General features: G+C 57.5%; 1 protein-coding gene across 14 annotated transcripts in view; it reads left to right on the forward strand.

Annotated features, from left to right (window-relative positions):
- The first annotated feature begins 353 nt into the window (after nt 1-353).
- The window catches only part of DNM1 (dynamin 1), a 49602-nt gene continuing 31844 nt past the window's right edge, over nt 354-18111 (forward strand). For 8 of the 14 annotated variants that reach the window (XR_007133311.1, XR_007133312.1, XR_007133313.1 and 5 more), the window contains exons 1-5: nt 355-606; nt 16628-16701; nt 16915-17064; nt 17413-17616; nt 17915-18013. Coding sequence is in view for 11 of the 14 variants with exons in the window: in XM_047768538.1 (XP_047624494.1) it covers nt 446-606; nt 16628-16701; nt 16915-17064; nt 17413-17616; nt 17915-18013 (688 nt within the window). In the remaining 3 variants the exon portion in view is untranslated. Of the gene's footprint in view, nt 607-16627; nt 16702-16914; nt 17065-17412; nt 17617-17914; nt 18014-18111 lie in introns of all 14 variants that reach the window. The other 6 variants (XM_047768541.1, XM_047768539.1, XM_047768549.1 and 3 more) reach the window with 1 other exon arrangement.

Consider the following 18111-nt stretch of genomic DNA (forward strand, 5'->3'; position numbering starts at 1 on the left):
ATCTCTCCAAGCCTCAGTTTCCCCATGTGGAAGATGGAGTGAGGCAGCCATGACAACCATCCGTGGGGCCGGGTACGAAGACTGCCTAGTGCCTAGGACATTTTGCCCATTTACAGGAACGACATCTACTGTGAAGCCTTCGCCCCCACCCCTCCCGCCCCCGCCCCCGCCCCCGCCCCCGCCCAGACACGGCTCCAGCGCCCCAAAAGCCGCAGAAGGAGAAAACTACAATCCCCATGGTGCAGCGGCGGGCGCCTGCGCATGGCTGCCGGCCCGCAGCACTTCGGGCGCCCTCTAGCGGCACCCTGGAGCAGCGCTCCGCTCTGATCCCCGAGGGGCGGGGGACCCGCGGCGCAGGCAGTCGGAGCGCGCGGCTGCAGCGGCGGAGCCGAAGCCGAGAGCACCAGCGGCGGCCGCATCGCAGCCCGCGGGGCCCGCCGCAGCCATGGGCAACCGCGGCATGGAGGATCTCATCCCGCTGGTCAACCGGCTGCAGGATGCCTTCTCTGCCATCGGCCAGAATGCGGACCTCGACCTGCCGCAGATCGCCGTGGTGGGCGGCCAGAGCGCCGGGAAGAGCTCGGTGCTCGAGAATTTCGTAGGCAGGTAGGAACGGCGCGCCCCTGAGCGCGGACTCCCCCAGCTCGGGTCCTCCCGGCCTTCGCCTCCCGGCCCCGACGGCGCCGCGACCTCACAGCCCCTGGCTGGGCGCCGCGGACCGCGCGCCCCCCACCTCCAGCCCGAAGGAAGCGGCCCTCCCCTCCCCAAGAGCCCCTCAGGGGTGCAGCACCCCCTGCTTGTCCGCAAACGTCAAGCCGGCGACCACGGGATCACGCCCCCCTCCTCCGCCCCATCCTTTAGGGAAGACAGCGCTGTGCCAAGAGACCCTGGTAAAGGACTGTCCCCCACCCCCCACCCTCCATGGGCACTGAGGGGCCTGCATTACTCAGCACCTCCCTACGGCTCTGGGGGGGGGTCCCTTAAAGCGGGCAGCGTCCCCAGGGCAGTTCCCCCACCCCCAGGCTCTACGGAGGACAGCTCCCTCCCTTCACGGGAATTCCTGGACCTTGGCAGGGGACACCCCCCCCCCAATTGCCCCTGGGAGAAGACATAGCCCCCTGGGCATCGGGGACCAGGCACAGCCTCCCCCCCGCCGTCACACACACACACCTCTGCGGCCCCAGCCGCCATCCGTGCGCAGCGCGGAAGAAGGGGGAGGCGCGGGCTGCAGGATGGGTTGGGGGGGGGATCCTTTACTGAGCAGCCGGCCCCTTGCCCCGCCGCCGCCCCTGGGTGGGGGTGGGGGGAGCCTGTCAGTGTTGTTCTCCCCTTGGCCTGGCAGAGGAATTGTAATGGAGGGAGAAGGCGGCGGAGGGCAGAGATGACTAAGACAGGGAGGCAGGATGGCGGGGAGGAGGGGGGGGAGCCATTTGCACAACCTAATCCCCCTCCTGCCTCTGATCCCACAAGGCGCTGGGAGGGCCAGGTGGCAGGGAGTGGGGGGCAACCACAAAGACAAAGGATCCCGGGTTTAGGGAGGCAGGCAGGGTCGTGACCCCCCCAGGGTTCCCTAAGAAAGGGGAGGTGGAGATGGCTTTTCGGGTGCTGAGAAGGAGAGAGGGGGCGCTCTCCCGGTGCTGGAGGGGGGGGGGGCTGGGCAGACTGAGGGAGGAGGCAGGAGAATTGACACTGACCTCCCCACTCTGTCATCTCCCTCTCTCACCTTCATCAGAAACCCTAGCTTTCTTCCAATGACCTTCATGGCTAAAGAAGCCAATGGCACATGGGAGAGGGAGGCAGGCAGAACTTCCCCCTCAGAGGGACACAGTTCTGGGGCAAAACATCCTGGGTCCAAGCCAGGCTCTGCTGTGAAACCTCAGGCGAGTCACTACCCTCTCTGGGCCTCTGTTTCACCATCTCCATTGCGGACAGCCAGGCTGGAGAGGTCTTGCCTCTTAAATGACCTGGGAAGCCCAGCGCCAACCCCAGGGGCGAGAGGAGAGGGTCGTGCCTGGAGCCATGTATCTGTGGGCTGTTGGAAAGCCACTGTGGGGGTGGCCAGATCCATCTGGTCAGCAGAGAGGGGTGCCGTCTGTTTCCAGGGGACGGACTCCCACAGAACCCCCCCTCCTGCTCACGTGACACCCCCCCTCCCCAGAGCTGCAGAGACACCAGCATGAGACACACAGATGGGCCCCTTTCCTAAGGGCTGGCAGTCAGAGTCCAGGGAGGGGGGGTGAACCCTGGAGACAATAAAGCCCTGAGGCCTTGGTGCTGTAAATGACACGGACACCCAGCACTTTACAGTGTGCAAACCACAGTCCTTCCTTCCATCCGCTGGACGGCTGCTGAACCCCTGCTCTGTGCCTGCTGCGTGCTCTGCGCAGGGGCTGCAGAGGGGAAGGTGACCCCAGCACCCGTCTGCTGAGCCCTTCCCACGGGCCCCACACCATGCTCTATAGGCTGGGTCACACAGCCTCATGAGGCAGGTACCCTGGTGGCCCTCCCGCAGGTGAGGAAACAGACCCTGAGGTTGGAGGCCTTGCCCAAGGTCACACAGCCAGCAAGGACAGCATCTATTAGACTCCCATGTCCAGCCCGCCCAGCCTGAGCACCAAGCTTTGCACTGAGCTCGGGGATGTGCAGGTGTGGTGGCCCCATTTTCCGCATCTGGGGAATGGACACACTGACAGCTGCCGCCCTGCCCTCCTGATCTTGGCTGTGGGGCTCCAGGGAGCTCAAGGGTGGCAAAGCCCTCTTTTGTAAACATGTAGGAGGGAGCTGTGGATAGGTTTGGGGACACACCTGGACGGTGGCCTCTTGGAGCGCACTGTCCAGCAGAGAGGTGCCAGTGGGGAGACAGGCCCGGCCACCATCTGCAACTGTTCGCTTGTCAGCTGGTGGAAAAAGATGTGGACTCTGCTGGGGAGGCCGGGGCCCTCTTTCCACCCTCCGCCACCCAGTACCCGTTGATGGAGGGTGCACAGGGTCACGAGATGAGGCAGGCCCCTGGCAGAGCAGGAGGCTGGGCCTGGGGCTAAGGAGCGAATGGGGAGGTATGGCTTGATCCTCGTGAAAGCCAGCAAGGAGGCCAGGGCTGGAGTGCAGATAAAATGTGAGCATTTTGCCAGGGCCCCAAGTTTCCCTTTGTCTGCCTGCAGATGTGAGCCCCGTCCCCACAACATCTGTCCAGCCCTGAGTCCAGCATCCTGGAAGAGGCTTCCAGGCTCCTGTGCCCCTGGCCTCGCTCCTTCTAGTGCCCAGGCCTGCTGGCAGTTGGGCAGTGCCCACCTTCCCTCCAGCTTGACCCCTGGTGAAGCCAAGGCCAGTGGGAATGTGGCAGAGGGGCTGAGGGCTCGGGCTCTGGCATCAGACCTGGGTTTGTAGCTTAGCTCTGCCACTTAAAGCGGGGCACTATTGAGCATGGTTTTGAAGCCCTGCTCAGCCCTGCCTGCTCTGCCGTGGCTCTCAAGCTCCCGACCTAGGGCTGGGTCCCCAGACCCGTGAGCATGGTAACAGTGGCTCTGCCTCCTGAGGCTTTCCGGGAGTCAACCCCCCATGGAGAGGAAGTGGAAAATACTCCAGAGGAAACAGAGGCTGCTCCAGGCCGGGCTGGGCTCCCGGGCACCCAGGAGGAGCCTGCTGTCAGCTCTGCAATGGAGGTGGCCCAGATAGCTGCCCAGGACCCTGCCAGGATTTGCCTGGGGCTAGGCTGTCTCTTCATTCCCCTTTTAACAGAGGGGAAACTGAGGCTGGTTCCTTCCGTCATTCAGCAGACATCCACGGAAGGTCCATGACGTCTCGGCACTGGGGATTTCATAGTAGAAAAGACAGAAGCTCGCCTTCCAGAGGGGAAGCTCTGAAATAGTAAACACAGGCGCACGGGCGTGCGTGTAGGTGAGGAAGGCAACCGGGAGTGCGGTCAAGGCCGGGAGGGAGAAGGGCTGCGTTCACAGGGAGGTCCGAAAAGGTTTTTAGGAGGCAGTGGCATCTGGGATGAGAACTGAGGGGTGAGAAACCACATGACTATCTGGAGCAAAGCATTCTAGGCTGAGGGGAAAGCAGATGCAAAGGCCCTGGGGCAGCAGTGAATTTGGTGGGTTGAAAGAACAGAGAAGAGGAGTTCCCGTCGTGACTCAGTGGTTCACGAATCCGGCTAGGAACGATGAGGTTGTGGGTTCAATCCCTGGCCTTGCTTAGTGGGTTAAGGATCCAGCGTTGCCGTGAGCTGTGGTGTAGGTTGCAGACGAGGCTCAGATCTGATGTTTCTGTGGCTGTGGGGGAGGCCGGCGGCTACAGCTCCTATTAGACCCCTAGCCTGGGAACCTCCATATGCCTCGGGAGCAGTCCTAGAAAAGGCAAAGAGACAATAATAATAATAATAATAATAAATAAAAATAAAATAAAGAACAGGGAAGAAATACTGTGGCTGGTGTTTGGTAAACAAGGTAGCCACGGCTTGGCGGGGGTAGATCTCCAAGATCCTCAGATTATGCTGAGGAGCTGGGTTTGTTTTCATTATCGTCGGAGGCTTTTAAGTAGTGGGGTGACTTGAGCTGATTCCAGCAAGTGTGTGATTTGGGGAGTGGGGCGGGAGACAGCTGAGGAGGCTGCTTCGTGGGGAGTGAAGGGGACGGGGGCCTGGACCAGGGCCTTAGCAGAGAGAGGAGGAGACTGATGGGGTTCAGGATGTATTTAGGAGGAAGGTCCCACGGACCCTGCCAGGGAATGGGATGTGGACGGTGTGCAAAGAGGAATCCCGGATGCCTTCAGCGCCTCTGACCCTGGATGGGTGTTGTTGCCATTAATGGAGGAACAGGTTGGGGGGGGGCGGGGTGGAAGGTGATAAGGAGTTTGGTTTTGAACTTGTTGTGTCTGAGATGTCAGGTGGGCAGTGTGGTGATGCAAGTCGGAAGCTCAGGGGAAAGGCGGCGGGTGGAAATAGAAATTTGGAAGAGATGGGGTGGAAACCCGTGAGCATAGATGAGATCATCTCGGGGGTAAGTGCAGACAGAGACTGTGTGGGCCCCCGGGACACCCCAGCATTTTGTCAGCAGATGCCAGGTACCCTAGGCTTCCCTTTGTCTGCCCCCAGCCGCGAGCCCCCTCCCCACAACATCTGTCCAGCCCCGAGTCCGGCATCCTGGAAGAGGCTTCCAGGCTCCTGTGCCCCTGGCCTCGCTCCCACTAGTGCCCAGGCCTGCTGGCAGTTGGGCAGTGCCAACCTTCCCTCCAGCTTGACCCCTGGTGAAGCCAAGGCCAGTGGGAGTGTGGCAGAGGGGCTGAGGGCTCGGGCTCTGGCATCAGACCTGGGTTTGTAGCTTAGCTCTGCCACTTACAAGCTGGGCACTACTGGGCATTGTTTCAAAGCCCTGCTCAGCTGCTGTTTCTCATCTGTAAAATGGGGATAATAACAGCCCCTCCGGAGTTCCCGTTGTGGCGCAGCAGAAACGAATCTGACTAGGAACCATGAAGTTGCGGGTTTGATCCCTGGCCTCGCTCAGTGGGTTAAGGATTCGACGTTGCCGTGAGCTGTGGTGTAGGTTGCAGACACGGCTTGGATCTGACATTGCTGTGGCTCTGGCGTAGACTAGCAGCAACAGTTCCGATTGGACCCCTAGCCTGGGAACCTCCATATGCCTCAGGTGCGGCCCTCGAAAGACAGAAAGACAACAACAATAATAATAATAATAGCCCCTCCCTCCCAGGATTGTGGCAAATGTTGAGATGGTGCCTGTGAAACACTCAGGGTAAGCTGTGGCACAGAGGACTTGCCCATTCTGTTCCCACTCAGGGCATAGATACTGGTTGGGGGGGGTGGGGGGGATGGGGGAGGGGAGGGGAGGGGAACCTCCTCCAGCCAGGAGGGGTCCAGGAGCCTGGTGCGGGAGCCTCTGCCCTCGTGACCCCTCCTACCCTGCTCAGGCCCCCAGCCACCTACCAATCCCCTTCCCCCTTCCTCTGTGCTCTCATCCCAGCAGGGACCAGTGCTGCCAGTCTCTGGCCTCCGAGAGCCCCTCCCTCTGTCCGCCCCAGCCCCAGCCACGGGGGACTGCCCACTCCCCACTCCTAAGCTCTGTCTCTTCCTCCGAACACTTTGGGCTACACCTTAGTGGTCCCATTTCCCAGATTTGGAGATTGAGGCCAAAGAGGACTAGGGGATGGTTGAGACCTCGAAACTAGAAAGTCACTGACTGGAGCGGGCAGTGACACCTCCTTGGCACTCGCAGTGAGCCAGCCAGGCCCTGAGGATACAGCTGTGAACCAGCCAGACCCAGGCTTGCTCTCAGGGGGCTCACAGCTGAGCAGGACAGACGGACACTAAATCACATAAGAAGCTCCTTTGTTGTGGATTTGAAAAGGGGGCCAGGAGCCTGACATTGAAGGGAAGGGTGTCATCAGGGGGCCAGAGAAGGCATTTGAGCCTTTAGGTCTGGGCCTGAGCAAAGACAGGGCTGGGTCAGGCAAAGGAGTGAAGCGCTCCAGGAGCGGGGTCCCACCTGAGCAAAGGCCGGTGGTGGGAGGGACCCCCGTGGGTCTGAAAACGCAGAGGAAGCGCATGTGGCCCAGTGAGAAGCAGAGGCCGCAATGAGACCAGAGGGTCGGGGACAGGCACCCCCACGCAGGCAGCCTCGCTCTGTTCACCCTTCTCCCTTCTCAGAGTGTGCACCCCCCGCTAGACTTGCATGTCCATCCCGGCCAGGCCATGACCTCCCCAGCCCCCTGCCCCACCCCGCGGGCCCCCAAGGAACTGGGAATGAAAGGCGACTCTGGCAGACAGCATCTGATCCCGGCGCCAGGAGAATCGAGTTTCCCAGGCCTTGGCTGGGGTCGTGGGGTCGGAACCTGGGGGAGGGGGATGCCGGCGGGCGATGCTGTGGGGTGGAGCAGGAGCGGAGGAAGCCCGGCGCGCGGTCGGCGTTATGAGGCCTGGAACAGGAACAGAAGTGGAGCCCACGTGCCGTATGTCTAAATATTCCAGTTATAAATCAAGCTAAGGAACTGCTAAATACAATACCTCTGCCCTCCCGCCTTGACAAACACACCTGCAAAGCAACCTGGCAGACTGGTGTTGAATTTAGAATTTCCTCGGAGTTCTGTGGTGAGAGGTGACCTTGTAGGGACAGGTGGCCTCTCTTCTGAGGCTGCCCTCATAGTCCGGCTTCATGCATGTCCCAAGAAAGGATCCCCCCATTGGCCCAGCAGTGAGGGCAGCCCTCAGCTACAGACCCTAGAGGTAGGCTTGAGACCGAGAGAAAAATCCAGGGCCCTCTGTTTTTCCTAGACGGGGTGCACAGGCTCCAGCTGGGCACTCCCCTCGGTCCTTGGGAGCCCCCTTGCTTCACAGGGAAGGTGAGGCCAGAGATCCCAAGAGGGCTGGGGCCCAAGGTCAAGGCCCCGACTCCCCATGTTCAAGGGCAGTGCTGATTACTACCTTCTTGGAACCAACAACCTGTAAGTGGAAGGAGCATCATCCCAGGTTTTCAGGTGGTGAAATGGCACAGAGAGGGGAGGGGATCTGCCTGAAGTCACCCCGGCAGGACAGGAACCAGCACAGGTCCCCTGCCTCCATGCGAATGAACTCCTACCCCCTCCCTGGCCTGAAAGCTGGCCGAAGAGTAAAGACAGTTGGGAGCAGTCAGCTTGGAATTACTACAAGCAACAGGAAAAAAAAAAGAGGAATATTGGCCTTGGAAGGTGTTTGAGACATTGTCCTATATGCATCTTCCCAGTGCCCAGGTCAGAGGTCCCGGGGTCAGCGCCCCCTGGCCTCTCATCCTCTCTGTCCAGTTCTGTCCATAAGCCCTGTGGATTCTACCCCCGCCCACCTCCTCTCTCTACCTTGGCTCCCACCCCCTTTGTCTTAGCACCAGCCAGTCTCCTCTCTTGCATTTGACAGCGCAGGACTCTCCATGGCCTCCCAATCTGATCCTCTCCTCGGCCCCCTGCCCTCCAAACACAGCCTGAGCTTCTGAGCTGGGGCCCCTGAGGTCTGCCTTACCCAGCCGGGCTTCCCCTCCAGCCACTCCCTCCTGGTCCGCCTGAGTATGTTTTTTTGTTTTTGTTTCATTTTTGTCTTTTGTCCTTTTAGGGCTGCACCCATGGCATATGGAGGTTCCCAGGCTAGAGGTTGAATTGGAGCTATAGCTACCGGCCTACGCTGGAGCCACAGCAACACCAGATCCAAGCCGCATCTGCCACCTACACCATAGCTCACGGCAACACAGGATCCTTAACCCACTGAGCAAGGCCAGGGATCGAACCCGCAACCTCATGGTTCCCAGTCGGATTCATTTCCACTGCGCCAGGACAGGAACGCCACACCTGAGGGTCTTGTAGTTCAAGGGGAAATGGGCTGTGTCCTCTCTCCTGAGCACCAGTGCCTGTGCTGCTTTCTGCTGGGAAGCTCTTCACCTCACTTTCATCTTCTTCCTTCACTGGCTCATCCTCCAAGTCTCACATCCACCGACACCTCCTCCAGGCTGCCTTCCCTGACCACCCTCTAGCCCTTGACCTCAGTGTTGGGGGGGCAGGGCTCAGTTTTCTCCCAGAATGCAGAGCCATTGAAAGAGAAAAAGGCCCATAGTCTTGGGGGAACTCTTTTTTTCCCCTTGGTCTCAGTGCGCAGCAGCTTGATGTGGAATCTCAGTTCCCAGACCAGGGATTGAACCCGGACCACAGAGGTGAAAGCACTGAATCCTAAACACTAGGCCACCAGGGAACTCCTGAGGCCCATGGCCTTGGGCTGAGAGTTCCTGGCAGAGGAGGCCCAACCAAGGTCACTATGAATATTTTATCTGTTTGTACCATGCCATTCTTTTATCACTGGTCTTACTTAGCACAGGGGAATGAAGCCACCAGTCAGGATGGGGAGAAAAATTTCAACAGGTGAATGCGTGCTCCCCTCCGCCCTCAGCTCGCGAATGCAGTGCTCTCGTAGGCACCAAATACATGACAGGCACTCAGGTAGCTCATGGCACCATCCGTGGGCACTCTGTTAGACCCTTCTACAGCCAGGATCTCAGGGCCTTCCTTCAACAGCCCTAGGAGGGAGGTGCTGGCTGGGGTCCCATTTCACTGATGGGGAAACTGAGGTTTGGAGCAGGGAAATGATTGGGTGGTGGAGCTGAGATTGCTTCACATCAAGCTGCTAGTGATAAGAAATAAGGATCCAGGAGTTCCCGTCGTGGTGCAGTGGTTAACGAATCCGACTAGGAACCATGAGGTTGCGGGTTCGGTCCCTGCCCTTGCTCAGTGGGTTAAGGATCCGGCGTTGCCGTGAGCTGTGGTGTAGGCTGCAGACACGGCTCGGATCCCGCGTTGCTGTGGCACTGGCGTAGACTGGTGGCTGCAGCTCCAATTAGACCCCTAGCCTGGGAACCTCCATATGCCGCGGGAGCGGCCCAAAGAAATAGCAAAAAGACAAAAAAAAAAAAGAAATAAGGATCCATAATGAGCGACTTGGGACACGTCCATGGTGGGCTGTCAGGCAAGTAGAACCGCTACCTAAGAGTGGCTACGAGCCTTAGTTTCTTTCCCTTTAAGATGGGGAAACTAGGGAGCTCCCTTCGTGGCTCAGCAGTTAACGAACCCAACTAGGATCCATGAGGATGTGGGTTTGATCCCTGGCCTCGCTCAGCGGGTTAAGGATCCAGTGTTGCTGTGGCTGTGGTGTAGGCAGGGAGCTGCAACTCCGATTTGACCCCTAGCCTGGGAACCTCCATATGCCACAGGTGCGGCCTTAAAAAGCAAAACAAATTTAAAAAAACAGAGAGAGAGAGATGGGGAAATTAGTCACAACATCCTCATATAGCCGATGCATATGCAGATTTCTTTTGACTGCAGTATCTCAAGTCTCTGCAGAGGTGCGGGTTCAATCCCCAGCCCAGCTCAGTGGGTTAAAAGATCTGGCATTGCTACAGCTTCAGAGTAGGTCACAGCTGGGGCTTGGAGTCAATCCCTGGCTCCGGGAACTTCTGTATACCATGGGTGCAGCCATAAAATTAAAAACAAACCAAAAAAACAGGATACAGATTTCTTAAACAGCTTTATTAAGGTTTGATTTATGTCATAAAACTCACCCCTTTTTAGTGCGCACTTCAATGATTTTGAGCATATTCACAGAGCTGTTGTGCAACCATCATCACAATCTAATTTTAGAACTTCCATCACCCCAAAAAGAAACCTCGTGATGATGCCGATTTTAAAGCCCCCAGCAGTTCCTGGCCAGCAGTCAGCGATTCCTCAGTATTTGCCATGACTGTTAACCATAAATGATAAAATGTTTACAATAGTGATCCCCAGGTGTTGGGATGATGGGTGCTTTTTATTCTTTCAAACATTTTATGTATTATTTGAAAATGTTTTTAAAGGGAGAACATAAGATTTTTTTAAAGTAGGGGCAAAAGAGAAATCTATTTCCACTTTGCAAGTATACAGTCGTCCACGTTTGAAAGAAAGGAGGGAAGGAAGGGAGGAAAGAGGCAAAGAAGAAAGACAAAAAGTGGGGAGTTCCCATCGTGGCTCAGCAGAAATGAATCTGACTCGGATCCACGGGGACGCAGGTTCGAGCCCTGGCCTCACTCAGTGGGTTAGGGATCCGTCGTTGCCGTGAGCTGTGGTGTAGTTCACAGGGCTCGGATCCCACGTTGCTGTGGCTGTGGTGTAGGCTGGCAGCAACAGCTCCGATTGGACCTCTAGCCTGGGAACCTCCATATGCTTCGGGTGCAGCCCAAGAAAAGACAAAACAAACAAACAAACAAAAACAACAAAAAAAGATCACAGGTTCTCTTTAATGGAGAAAATGGTTGTGGAGCGCTCACCGGACGTGGAGTCCAGACAGACCCCGGGGTACAGTCCTATCCTGTCACCAACTTCCACTGTGATCTGGGGCAACACTTGTCCCCCCCTTTTTGTGCCTCAGTTTCCACATCTGTACAATGAAGGCGATGGCGGGAACATTGGAAGCTCGTCCTCAAATCATTCTTTCGGCTGATCAGGGGTGACCTGATCTCAGGCTCCATGCCAGGCACCCAGCTGGGTGCCGGGCAGACGGTGGTAACAGGACCAGCCCAGCCCCTGCTCTCAAGATATCAGAACATCAGGGGAAGCCAAGGCCAAGGCTGCCCTGAAATGCTCCAAACTTAGCTGGAGATTCATGGGCCATGTGACATGGGCTGGCCTGGGGCCTCCTGGGGCAGCAGGAACAGAGAGGGACTTGTTGCCTGGAGGCAGCCTCACCTCCTCCCGACTGTATTTCTTGGCCTGCCCACTCCCTCACCTCTACCCTAGCTCCCTGCTTCGGAGAGCACCTCGCAGCCTGCCCGGCCCCCTCTCTCTCTACTTCTGAGGCAAGATTTGTATGGAACTGTCCTGGCCTCCGCCCCCCCCTTCCTCCGCACCCCCCCACCCCCGATGGGTGACACGGTGGTGGGAGCCCAGCCTGTATTCTCAGCTTGCTCAACAAGTTGTATTTATAATCACTGCTATCATTTATTCAGGCATTAATTTATATAAGCCTCACAGAAACCCCATTTTACTGAGATGGAAACTAAGGCTCAGAGAGGTCTAGTCATTTGTCCATAGCCACACAGCTCCTTCGGGCACCTCTGACATTCAATGCCAGGCCTGTATGACATTAGAGCCCAGGAAACAGGAGACTTAGAAGGATGACCACTGCTGGGTACATGCCAGATCAAGCATGCTGCTTTCCGGTGTTGTCTGCATTCAGCAGGACCTGGGAATCAAGGTCCCTTGAGCTCTAGGCCCAGATCTCAGATAACAGAGTAGGGCTGGGGGTCACTTTGGGTTTTGGGGTAATTTCTCCAGGGCTCCTGGGGTGACAGTGCCAATTTAGACAGGGAGTTGTGGTGCCTGGAGGTCCTGAGCTGTGTTTATTTCATCATCCCTGTTCTTGGGGTTTGAAGGTGTCTCTGCAGTCAGCAAGGCAAGGCCTCCCTGGGAAACCGCCATCTGTCCAGAACAAGTGGGAAGAGCTGGCATGTCACCATCCACCCCTCCCACGCGACATTCGAGGCTGGTGGGCCCAGCACACTTCTCTCTGGGCACCTGTCCTGTCCTCCCTCAGGCTAACCAGGAGCTGGGTGGGAGGTGCTGGGGTGGCTCTGACTGGAGACCAGATCAGGCTCCAATCCCCAGGGAGGGGGTGCCAGGGGGCACTTTAACAGAGCACAAGGGGCAGTCTGTCCAGGTGGAAGGCAGGAGCTGGGGCGGGGGGGCACACACTTGTGCCCAACCTGTGCCCAGCAGGAAGTCCAGCCAGGAGCTGGGCACTCGCAGTCTGGACAAGGGAAGCAGCCGGTGCTCTTCGCTGCCCATCCAGGGATGGGCCTCCCACTCTGATCCCAACTCGGCCCCCTCTCCCGTGGCTGTGTGGCCTCACAGCCCCCTGCTCCTCTCCGGACCTGGGTCCCATCCTCTGGACGGTGACAGAGGAGTGAGATGAGCTCTGAAAACTCCTCCTCCTTGCGGTCCACCATTTCCATCCAACATTCGGTGGAGAGAATCCCACGATCTGATTCAGAGCCCAGAGGAGGTGAGACAGAGGGTTCTTCAGATGCTGGATTTCGTGTTGAAATTTGGGAATCCTCCGAGGGAGGAGGCTGAGCACAGGAAGCGCTCAGCAGGCCCCTCTGATGCTGAGCGCCTACTCTGTTCCAGGCACAGGCTAAGCTCTTTCCTTGAAAAGGCTCCACGACTCGTCCTGCAGTCGTGAGTGGTAGCCTGCGGTGCTGGGTTTAGATCATGTGGCTTACAGCTGAGAACCCAGAGGCCCAGAGGGGGAAACTACTTGCCCAGGGGCACGGGGCCAGGGAACGGCCCAGTTGGGATTCGAACCCAGGGCCTCTGCCTGGCACTCACTCCTCATCACTGAGCCAGGGATTCTTAAACTTGACAGGAACATGAAAATCACATGGGGAGCGCATTTAAGATCCGGATTCCCTCCTCCTCCCCACCCCCACTGAGATTCAAACCCAGCCTGGGTGAAGTATGTGCATTTTAACAAGCTACCCAGGGAATTTTTTTTTACATTTTATTTTATTTAAAAAAGCTATTTTCATCATAGCTGATTTGTCCAGGGAATTCTGATGTGCAGGCCCTTTGAGAGCCTGGGCCAGGGCCAAGATGCCCACCCCCCGGGGCACCCACATCCCCACCCTGGCTCTGGGAGATCCTGGTCTGAGGAGGTGCTTGGCTCCCACACATGGCTCTGCGCTCTAATCTCTGCTTTCCATAAGCTGCTTGTCCTTTAAGTAGCCCTGGGAGGGAGCGACAGGGAGCGGACTAGCCCAGACCCCTGACAACCCCTCCAGCTGGGCTCCCCAAAGCTTCCATATGACACCTCAGGGACCACTGCCCCTCAGGCCTACCAGGGCCGAGTGGGCCCATCTCTGAGGGGCAGTTGCGGGGGTGGGGGTGGGGAGCGCTCCAGGGAGGGTTCGGGTCTCTGCATGGGGAGGGGGCGCTTTGTGGGGAGCCTCATCCTTCCCAGCCCCTCCTGCAGTTTCCATGGCAACAATGGTTGGACCAGTATCGCTGGGTGAGGAGCTGGTGGGGAAGACGGTGGACCTCAGGTCCCCAGGCCCACCTCAGCCTCTGTGAGACCAGAGGTCCCGCCTAAGGGGTCACCCCCGGCAAAGGAGTAAAGGATGGGAGAGACAGAGACAGGAAGTCCCCCACCGGCCCCCCAGTTAATCACCTCCCTCGCTGTGCTGCCTGGTGCGCCTCTGTCTCAGCACATGTCACACCGCATTGCATTATCTGTTGACATGTCTCTCCCACCACGCTGTGAGCTCCTCGGGGTGGGAATTGTCTGACTCATCCTCTCCCATCCCCAGGGCCCAGCACAGGGCCTGGCACAGAGCAGCTGCTCCCAACTATGTTCTAGACTGAATTAAACTGAATTACATAAAAAAGCAAGTCTGGGAGTTCCCGTCGTGGCACAGTGGTTAACGAATCCAACAAGGAACCATGAGGTTGTGGGTTCGATCCCTGGCCTTGCTCAGTGGGTTAAGGATCTGGCGTTGCCATGAGCTGTGGTGGAGGTGGCAGACTTGGCTCGGATCCCGCGTTGCGGTGGCTCTGACATAGGCTGGCAGCTACAGCTCGGATTCGACCCCTAGCCTGGGAACCTCCATATGCCATAGGAGCAGCTCAAGAAAAGGCAAAAAAAAAAAGACAAAAAAAATTTTTAAAAAAAGGCAAGTCTGGCTCCTCAGGTTTAGGGGGCAGCAGAGTGTGATGGGGAAGTTCCCAGGCTCTGGGGTCCAACAGACGCTGGCTTTGACGCTCAGCCTTGTCATTCCTAAGCGAACTTGAAGAAGTTGCCTCACTTCTCGGAGCCTCAGGTGCCTCCTCTATAAAAATGATCATTTCCATATGAGAGCACTTTTCGAGGACGTGGGGCTTCAGTCCTCTTTTTTGTACTTTTATTTTTATTTTTTGGCCACATCCATGGCATAACAGGAGTTCCCAGGCCAGGGATCAAACCTGCGCCACAGCAGTGACCAAAGCCTCTGCAGTGACAGTGCAGGATCCTTGACTTGCTGTGCCACAAAAGAACTCCTTGGTCCCCGTTTATTAAGGACCTCCCGTGAGCTAAGCCTTGTGCTGGGCCCTGGGATACAGTGACATACAGAAGGATGCAGGCCCTACCCCCTGAAACTCACTGTCTTGCACAAATGAAAAGCATCTGTCTGGCATCTAGAGGTGATGGATAAATGCAGGATTTTATCATCCTCCTTCCCCATAACGTGGCTGGCTCCTCCCCGCTAGTCTCTGCTCTCCCCAGAGGTAGGGCAGGGTGAGGACAGGGGATGGAAGAGGCCTCCCCAGGGCCCCAGGAAGAAGCCTTGAACCCAGAAGCCTAGGCCTAGTCTGTTGTCTGGGGTGCAGGAAGCTTTGTGAGTCTGGGTTAGGCTCTCAGCTGGGACAAGGGACCCAGGTTCATGCTCTGGCTCTGTCCCAGTCCTGTAGGTCCTTGAGCGTGTCCCTTCCCCTTCCCGGGTCTCTCTCCACGAATCAGGTGGCTGGCCAGATCGCTACAGTCCCTCAGGCTCTGGCCTGCTCCCCCTTTCCAGAGTCCTGGGAATCCTATGACTGTGATCCCAAGAGCCTGTCCCTGGAGAGGCTTCATTCTTGTGCTGGCCTGAGTGGGACCATGGGTGGGTGGGGAGATGAATATTGCTGACCGGACATAGAGAAGTGGCATGCTCAAGAGTTAGCCGAAAGGCACAGACTTGGAGAACAGACTTGTGGTTGCCAAGGGGGAGTGAGTGGAGGGGGAGTGAGTGGATCGGGAGTTTGGGGTCAGTAGATGCAAACTTTTACATTTAGAACAGATAAGCAATGAGATCCTGCTGTATAGCAAAGGAAACTACATCCAGTCACTTGTGATAGAACATGATAGAAGATAATATGGGAAAAAGAATGTATATATATTATGTGCGACTGAGTCACTTTGCTGTACAGCAGAAATTAACAGAACAAGAGTTCCCGTGTGGCTCAGTGGAAATGAATCTGACTAGTATCCATGAGGACGCAGGTTCAATTCCTGGCCTCGCTCATTGGGTTAAAGATCTGACATCGCCGTGAGCTCCGGTGTAGGCTTGGATCTGGTGTTTCGGTGGCTGTGGCATAGGCCAGCAGCTACATCTCCGATATGACCCCTAGCCTGGGAACTTTCATATGCTGTGGGTGTGGCCTTAGAAAGACAAAAAAAAAAAAGTTTAAAAAGAGCTGAAAAAACTGCTGAGGTTGACACTGGCACAAGAAACTGTCTGAGGAATAGATATTAAGTCTGGGGGCAGGAGGTGACCTAGCAACCCCTTGGATCTAGTCCTTCAAGGGGAGCTGGGTCTGCAGGGAGCTAAAGGGCAGGAACCTTTCACCAGGGGGTCAAACAGATCTGTGCCCAAGGGTCTGGTAGATACTGGCTTTGCAACCTGAAGGTCTCTGAGCCTCAGTGTCCTCATCTGTAAAATGGGGATAACAGCAGTGTCTTCCTCGTGAGGCTATTAGGTGGAGTCCATGAGACACTACCCACAAGGAGCCTGGCTTGCAGTAGTCACTTAAGAAACATGAGTTTTTTTCCTTGTCTCCTCCTTCTCCCATCCCCCTCATCCTCAACCCCAGCCAGATGGGGCCTGGGAAGGGGAAGTGAGAGGGTGCCTTTCCCCACAGCGGAAGGGAGGGGAGGAGGTGCAGCCCCATTTCCTTGGCATCCATTCTGGACTGGACACTTAGACATGGGTGGCGGGGCATCGCATGCCTCAGTTTCTCCTGAGTTGAATGGCAGTGGCTGGGTTGGGGCAGGAGCTTCCTGTTGGCTCAGAACCAACACAGAGCGGATCTGAGAGTGGTCTGGGGGTCTCTGGTCTTGTTTTGGGGGCAGTTCAGATGCACAAATTCTGTGACCCAGAGAACTCAGGTGGCCTTTTCACCTTTCTCACCTGCCCTCTCCCCTTAGTGACCTAAAGCCCTTGGGCTAAGGTGTGGCAGGGCACTTTTGGAGAGCTTCGGAGCTCCCAGTGGCAGGACAGGTGCCCCTAGGACAGAGGGAGCCTCCTCAGACCTTACCCCTCCTCTCACTCCCAACTCACTGCAGGGACTTCCTGCCACGAGGATCTGGCATTGTCACCCGACGTCCCCTGGTTCTGCAGCTGGTCAATGCTACCACAGGTATGGGCTTCCCCTCTTGGGGCCTCATTTCCCATCTGAACAGCGGGGATAAAAATGCATAAGGGAGAGGTGGCTTTGTTGTGGGGGGAGGGAAGAGAAGGCGGTGTTGGGGATGCGTGTGTGTGAGGGATCTTTTCCCAGGGGGAGAAGGGATCCAGGTGGGTTCTGGGCTATGATGCTTACTCCCCCTCCCCCCTCCTCCTTCTGGGGCAGAATATGCCGAGTTCCTGCACTGCAAGGGGAAGAAATTCACCGACTTCGAAGAGGTTCGCCTGGAAATTGAGGCCGAGACAGACCGGGTCACCGGCACCAACAAGGGAATCTCTCCAGTGCCCATCAACCTCCGCGTCTACTCGCCGCACGGTGAGGCGACCGCTCTGCCCGCGGCCACTGAGCGCACTTCCTGAGCCACGCCCCTTGGGGAACCAGCTCCTTGGCCCCGCCCCTCAGCTGGCACCTCCTTACAGACCCCGCCCCCACGGCGGCTTCTCCGAGCCTCCTGCCCCACGCCCCACCTTGCTATGGCTCCGCCCACCCCTGGCCACGCCTCTAACGGGCCTCTGCAGTAGCTCTCTTCCCTAACCCCACCCACCTACGGCCAAGCTTCCCAGCGGATCTCTAAGCCCCGCCCCGTTCCTTAATTCCCCCCCCTCCCCGCCGCCCATGGCCACGCTCCTCGCCTTGAGCCCGCCCTCTTGCCGCCCTGTCCAGTGCTGAACCTGACCCTAGTGGACCTGCCCGGAATGACCAAGGTCCCGGTGGGGGACCAGCCTCCTGACATCGAGTTCCAGATCCGAGACATGCTGATGCAGTTCGTCACCAAGGAGAACTGCCTCATCTTGGCTGTGTCCCCTGCCAACTCCGACCTGGCCAACTCCGATGCCCTCAAGGTCGCCAAGGAGGTGGACCCCCAGGGTAGGTTCCCACAGGTACCTGACACGCAAGGCCCCGGGGGTCTATTCACAGTGTAGGGGGGAGCCACCAGAGGGTCTCAGTGAATAGCCGTGGGATCAGGTTTATATCTTTAAAAATCATTTTAGCCACTGTGAAGAATGAATGAGTCGGGGAGAGAAGAGGCAGGCAGTGGGTGAGGGAGGGAGTGGGCTGGGAGATGGGGGGAGTGGGGTGAGATTGGGAGAGCCTGGGGTCTCCTGTGTGAGGGCGAGTGCGGATGTAGACAACCCTCTCCCGCCACCACCACCTCCCGCCCCAGGTCAGCGCACCATTGGGGTGATCACCAAGTTGGACCTGATGGACGAAGGAACAGATGCTCGCGATGTTCTGGAGAACAAGCTGCTCCCGCTGCGCAGGGGTAGGCAGGCCACGCCCCTGACCCACCCACCGCCCCGCCCCTTGGCCCCAGCCCGCCCCCTGCAGGGCTGGTGGCCCCTGACCTCCGCCCCGTCCACA

Source organism: Phacochoerus africanus, chromosome 2 (genome assembly GCF_016906955.1).
Source record: "Phacochoerus africanus isolate WHEZ1 chromosome 2, ROS_Pafr_v1, whole genome shotgun sequence".
NCBI lineage: Eukaryota > Metazoa > Chordata > Mammalia > Artiodactyla > Suidae > Phacochoerus > Phacochoerus africanus.